This window comes from Ctenocephalides felis, unplaced genomic scaffold (genome assembly GCF_003426905.1).
Source record: "Ctenocephalides felis isolate EL2017-DRISC unplaced genomic scaffold, ASM342690v1 CF-g0.4_SCAFFOLD_00845, whole genome shotgun sequence".
NCBI lineage: Eukaryota > Metazoa > Arthropoda > Insecta > Siphonaptera > Pulicidae > Ctenocephalides > Ctenocephalides felis.
In genome coordinates this window covers 91603934-91610425 of record NW_020536999.1, presented here as the reverse complement: position 1 = coordinate 91610425, position 6492 = coordinate 91603934, and the positions used below count along the sequence as shown (strand labels likewise).

The window sequence follows — 6492 nt, the reverse complement described above, 5'->3', positions numbered from 1 at the left end:
GCAAATTGGAATCTGATTTGTTGAATGATGAGCTCAATCATTGGCAATGAGAAATGTCTGAGCCTTTTTTTCTTTAGATAAAAAACGAGTTATTATTGAACAATTAGAAACAATAATAACCTATTGCAATCAATTAAGTTTATATTTCAAGTCAACTGGTTTATCAATTATCAGTCAATATATTTAAATGAAATAAGTTGTTGATTAGTAGGGTTTAAGTATGGGTTGGAGGTCCGATGTTGGTAGATCCACGCTCCAGACCAATAGTAATAACTCGTTCTGGTTCCTTGGGTCGAGCAGTAGGAGTAATGTTTGATTTACTGGTTTGATAATAGATCTCTTCAGAATAGTGGGCCTTTCAGTGAGGTATTTGCTGAAAGAGATAGACTTCTGGCTTCCAATATAAAATCCACTTGTAGTATGATACACTGTATTTAATTCTTTTAATTAACAAACATAATCTCCACTTAAGATATCTAAGACTACTCTCAAGACATTATCACTTGGCTAGACTCTCTCTTAAGACATCACTGCCTTTGATGGACGATCACTACTCTATTTATTCAGTATAGGACGTGACATATGTGCACATCCGCACATTCGTGCTCTGGCCTTGTACTTTGGTTATTTATTAAAACCGCATGAAATGCATTATTACACAATAATATCTACTTATCTAATCAATTATTTTCAGCAATAAATACATTTATGAAGATGTCTCAAGAAACATCCAGTGCTCCCGATGACAACAGGGTGACAAGTGGAAAAAGTGAAAAATTTTTTTGTTTCTGCAAGAGTAAGTTGCAAATAAGTTGAAACAATAAAATGCAATTATTACCATCATTTACCACTACTATTACCATTTCTATTTTAGGGTGTAAAAAGACACATAAGGTTCTGTACAGGCAAACCTTTATCAATCGAGACTCGCTTAAAATCTTCAAACACAATTGTAGCCCCATTGCTGGTGGCACTGAAGGGATTACCGAATATGATTTGCTTTGTGTTGAAGAAGATGACGAAAATGATGATCCAATTACGGATGAACCTTGCTTTTGCTGTGGAGACTTGCCTAAAAAACAACACAAAGTAATAATGTACACACATGATATAACATTATCACATTTTGTTACTAATTTTAATATTTTATCTAGAATGGTCCCCATGAGTGCTTCATGTGTCCCAAAACCTTCACAACAAATTCAAGTCTTGAAAAGCACATTGCAAATCTGCATGCTGTCATTCCAACTTATGGGTGTCCTGAGTGCTCTTGCACCTGCAAAGATCAGTCGACTCTGAATAGACATAGAGCCATGGATCATGGTGTAGGAAAAGGGGCTCTGTTTGTTTGTCCGCAGTGTGAAAAGACTTTCACTAGGAAGTATCACTTGGATAGGCATTTGCAGCAGACTGGGTGTAATGGAACACCTAGGTTAAGTCTTCCATGTGAGGTAAGGGTTAAATGTAAAATAGTTTTTTTTTATATCATGTTTGTTCGAGTCTGCATTGTTTGTGAAGTGAAACTTCTAATGCAAATTTAAACTATTGGATTTTAGATTATGATAAAGTTTTTAATATCTTTATAAAATTTCAATAATTCTTTGTATATTTAGTTTTAGTTATTCTTTATGCTACATTTTAATTGTTTTAAAACTATTTAGATTTAATTTGGTTGTTTCAATGTTTTTTTTTTCTTAATTTTAACCTTTTTTATATCATAGACATTTTTAATACTTTTTGAATGATTTACTTTCAATAAACCTTACCACTTTGTTAATTTTAATAGTGCTGGTTATTAAATTTCAATTTAATATTTATTATCGATTATATATTAAGATTTATTGAATTTTTATGAAATGTCAACAAATTGACACTCTTCTCCATCTTTTTATTTTCTAACTTATGCAATGATTTTTATTAAAACCTTAATGAATTTAAACATTTTTGTACATTCTCATATATTGGATACTTTTTTTTATTTATTCTACTAAATTTTATTCAAAGTTTTTGTTGAATTTTAACATTTATTCATATATTTCTAATAATACTTTTATTTTGTTACTTTTCATTCTTTTCGTTTAATTGTAATGAAATTAATTTATTTCAGAGTATTTTACTAATATTTATAATATTGTAAATCATTTTATTTTTTTAATTTTTTATTTGTTTTTTACTTGTTTAATTTCATTAGACTTAATGTTTTTTGGTTTTCATTTTTTTGTATGCTTATTAATAATTTTAATACTGTTTAATTTTATTATTATTTTTTGTATATTTGCTTTGTTTTAATATTTTTTATGCATTTGAACTGAATTTATTAATTTTTAAACAAATTATCATGTTCATTAAATTTGAATAATTTTTTTGCATGTTTTGTCATTTTTTTATTCTGTTAAATATTTAATTCTTATTATTAAATTTTAACATTTTATATATTTTCAATATTTTAAATAATCGATATTTTAATTTGTTGTTACTCATTAATATGACAATTTATTTCTTGCATCTCATTTTATCACATTTCTCATTTTAATTTAATGTTAATTTTAAACATTTCTTTTAATATTATACTTGACTTGATATTTTTAATTAAATCTGTTAATTTTTATATTAATATTTTTTATATTGTTTATAATAGAATTATTTATTATGTTACCTATTAAATTTTATCATTTTATTGTATATTAATATTCATACTTTTTACTTTGTTTCAATATTTTTCATAAATTAATTTTTTGTATAAAATTTTGTATACTTTAAATTTTAACACCTTCTTTTAAAGCATTGATATTTTCAATAATTATTCTATTAATTTATATTGATTTTAGCACATTTGTGATGTTTCAAATATAATTAATATAATTCTTTAATAAATTAAATTATCTTTAACAAATTGACATTGTTTATACAATTTACATATATACACATTTATTGTGAACTTTAGGAACCTTTTAATAATATATATATATTTAATATCATATTAAATAAACTAGATATAAAGCATCTTGTAAAATAGTCAAGAGACATGTTAGTTTTTAAAATTTGTCAACACTTGAAACTAAAATTTACTTTTATAACAAAATCAAAGAAAAGCTTTCTTAGCTGCAATTGCAACCATACTTTTATTATGAAATTATTATTGTCTAGGTTTGTGGTCGTGAGTTCTCAAGAAAAGACAACTTACGAGAGCACCTAAGGGCACATATGGGTGAAGCAAAGCCAAAAAAGCAACACAAATGCGAGTACTGCAACAGGATATTCTTTGGCACGACTGTCTACAATGTACATGTCCGGACACACACTGGTAATAATAAAAAAATAATACATTATAGAAAGAAAGATAATATATTTATATTTTGTATCTTATAAATTAATTTAATTATGCTTTTTACTTTAAGGTGAGCGTCCATTCCCTTGCACAGTTGAAGATTGTGATAAAGAGTTCTCCTCGTCGAATGCTTTGAAGAAACACATGAGGACACACACAGGAGAGCGCCCTTACGAATGTGAAATGGTAAGTATTTATTTTTGTTTTGGTTTTCAAGGAGAATCTACTGGTTACTTTCCTGGGAATTTGATAAAACATTCTTTGATAATGTTGTAATAAATTCTTCAAATATTATAGGCTTATGAGAAATGTTTGAATTATAATAACTTATCTACAACATGTTCTCTGTAGGTGTGCTAATAGTTCTGTGGTTATTTTTACAAATTTAATGAATTCTATGAATAATTTTTAATTAAAAAAAAATTCTATCACAATTTTACAAGTTTATAAACTTTTAATGAATATTTATACAATTTTAGTTTTTTTCCTACCACATTTTTACAACTTTGAAAGTTTTCAATGATTTTTTTTAAGATGGACATGTGGCATGTACAAATTTATAAATTTTTAATGAACATTTTTGTATTTTTTATTAATTCTTCTACAAAGTCATTTCATTTTTTTTTTTCAAATTTATTTTAAGGCTGAACCTGGTGACCATTTAGGCTATGAATATTATTGCAATTTTTTATTATTTTCTATCACAATTTAACAAAAGTGTTCTTAATAAGGATTGTTAATGTTTTAATTGTTTTTCTACCAAATTTTATACAAAGTTTGCATGGTAGTATAATTGATAGTTGTCCTGAAACCCTTAAAATATTATAGGCCTATGAGAAGTAGTGTAATGATAGTAATTAGTTAGCTAAACATTTGATAAATTAAAATTAAACATGTAATAGATAAAAACTGCAAATTTCTTTAAATTAAATTTATTAATTTTTGCAAAAATATTTATTTAAAACTTTAATATTTTTAAAAGTGCGATAAAAAATATTCATTTATAACATAAATTTAAAATGTGACAGGAAATATTAAACATTTTGAAAATATTTATTAAAAACGAAGCGAAAATGTGCTAAAACTTTACAAAGATGTTCATTAAAAACTTAAGTTTGTAAAGGTGTGATAGAAAATTTATTAAAAAATATTCATTGATATAAATTTTTTTAAATTTGATAGTAAAACTTAAATATTGCAAAAATATTCATTCAAAACAGATTTTTTAAAATCTGATAAAGATCAATTTTAAGGTTGCAAAAATATTCATTTAAATCAAATCTGTAAAAATGTGCAAGTTGATTTTTTTTTGTTTTACCATTTTTTTTACAATTGTACTTTTCTATATTTTCCTCTTTGCCAATTATTAATATAAAAATTTGTATGATTTATTATTACATGCTGATAGTTTGGACAATTGTTTTTGGATTGCTCGTTAGGTAAATATATATAAATGCATCAACAAGATTTAAATTGTATTCTGAATAAATATTCTTTGCACTGTACATGATTTATATATTTTTTATTAAACCATTTTTTTTTTTTATCTAGTGTCACAATCGGTTTGGGGCTAAAGAGACTCTCAACAGGCATTTAAAAACACATACTATGGATAAGCCTTTCAAGTGTGACTATTGTGGAAAGACATTTATTCAATCGACTCAATTAAGGGCTCATCTTTTCCATCATACAGGTGAACACGGATATGTTTGCCAGGTCTGTGGGAAAGCATTCAATAGAAAAAGCAGGTAAGGATAATAAAATTTGTATGATTTTATGTATAAGTATATATTTTATGTTATGTTTGTGATTTCAGACTTCGTCTTCACGAAAGGTTTATCCATGAAGGTGAAAAGCCTTTGGAGTGCGATGAGTGTGATAAGACCTTCATGAGGAAAGAGGATTTAGCTAAGCATAAAATTGTGCACACTGGCATTAAAGGTTTGTGAGTTGTTTATTTAATAATTTTACAGATAATTTTATATACACAAACACATAATAAACTTGAAAGATTTTTGTTTTGTGAAGTAAATTTTTATAAAAATGATTCTTACAACTTATTACTATTTAAATATTTTATTATATATACTTCTTTTTATTATTTATTTATACTTCATTATTTATTTATATATTATTATTTGTTTATATATTTACTGCATTTTATTTTTAATTATGTACTTTATTTATTTGTGTAGTGCTTTATTATTTATGTATATACTTTTTTTTATACATACTTTACATTTATTTATTACATTCATATTACTTTCATTTCATATATATTATTACATTTATTTATTCATGCATGTGCATTTGTTATTCATTTTTTATTACATTTATATTCTATATTTTTATGTGTCTACATTTACATTTATTTCATTTAAATTCCTATTTACATTGTCTTTTTACATTTACATTTCTTTATTAAAAAAGCATCCACATTTACATTTCCATTTTTATTCATTACATTTACTTTATAATTTATTTATTACCTTTATATTTATTATTTAAGTTTTTATCACATTTACATTGTTATTTCTTTATCCATTTACATTTATTTATTTATTCATTTTATATTTTTTAATTTTTATATTACATTTACACTTACATTTCCTTTTCATTTACATTTTTATTATTTATCTAAGATATTTATACTTACATTTATTATCAATATTTACATTTTTTTCATTTATTTACTCCTACCTAATTACATATTATGTTTATATTTATTACATGCTTATTATTTATTACATTTACATTTATTCATTTACATACTAACTTTATTATTTATTTATGTATTATTTATTTATTTATACATTATTTATTTTATTAATTTATATATTTTACTTTATTATATATGAAGTAACCATACTTCATTACTTAACTATATACTTCATAATATTTATTTATATACTTTATTATTTTATTCAATTTACTTTATTATCTATTTATTTATCTATTTAGATTTTGAATGCGAAAAACTTGAAAGATTTTTGTTTGTGGAGTAAATTTTTATAAAAACGATTCCATAACAATGATTCTTACAACTTATTACTTTTAAATTAAATATTTTATTATATATACTTCTTTTTATTATTATTTATACTTCATATTTTTTATTATATATTATTTATTTGTTTATATATAGTACTGCATTTTATATTTAA

The 6492-nt window shown here is 23.7% G+C and overlaps 1 protein-coding gene across 1 annotated transcript; it reads left to right on the top strand.

Annotated features, from left to right (window-relative positions):
* The first annotated feature begins 825 nt into the window (after positions 1–825).
* Positions 826–5277, top strand: LOC113363017 (zinc finger protein 501-like). The gene is made up of 6 exons (XM_026605508.1): positions 826–1089; positions 1155–1451; positions 3148–3304; positions 3399–3514; positions 4880–5076; positions 5145–5277. Exons 1-6 carry the CDS (start codon positions 826–828, stop codon positions 5275–5277), a joined length of 1164 nt encoding a protein of 387 aa, XP_026461293.1.
* The last annotated feature ends 1215 nt before the right edge of the window (positions 5278–6492 follow it).

Excerpts from the sequence above, each read along its gene's own strand:
- LOC113363017 (XM_026605508.1), top strand. The coding sequence starts at position 826 with ATGCAATTATTACCATCATTTACCACTACTATTACCATTTCTATTTTA. Across the intron at positions 3,515-4,879 it reads GCCCTTACGAATGTGAAATG|TGTCACAATCGGTTTGGGGC; the intron begins GTAAGTATTTAT and ends TTTTTTATCTAG. Across the intron at positions 5,077-5,144 it reads GCATTCAATAGAAAAAGCAG|ACTTCGTCTTCACGAAAGGT; the intron begins GTAAGGATAATA and ends TTGTGATTTCAG.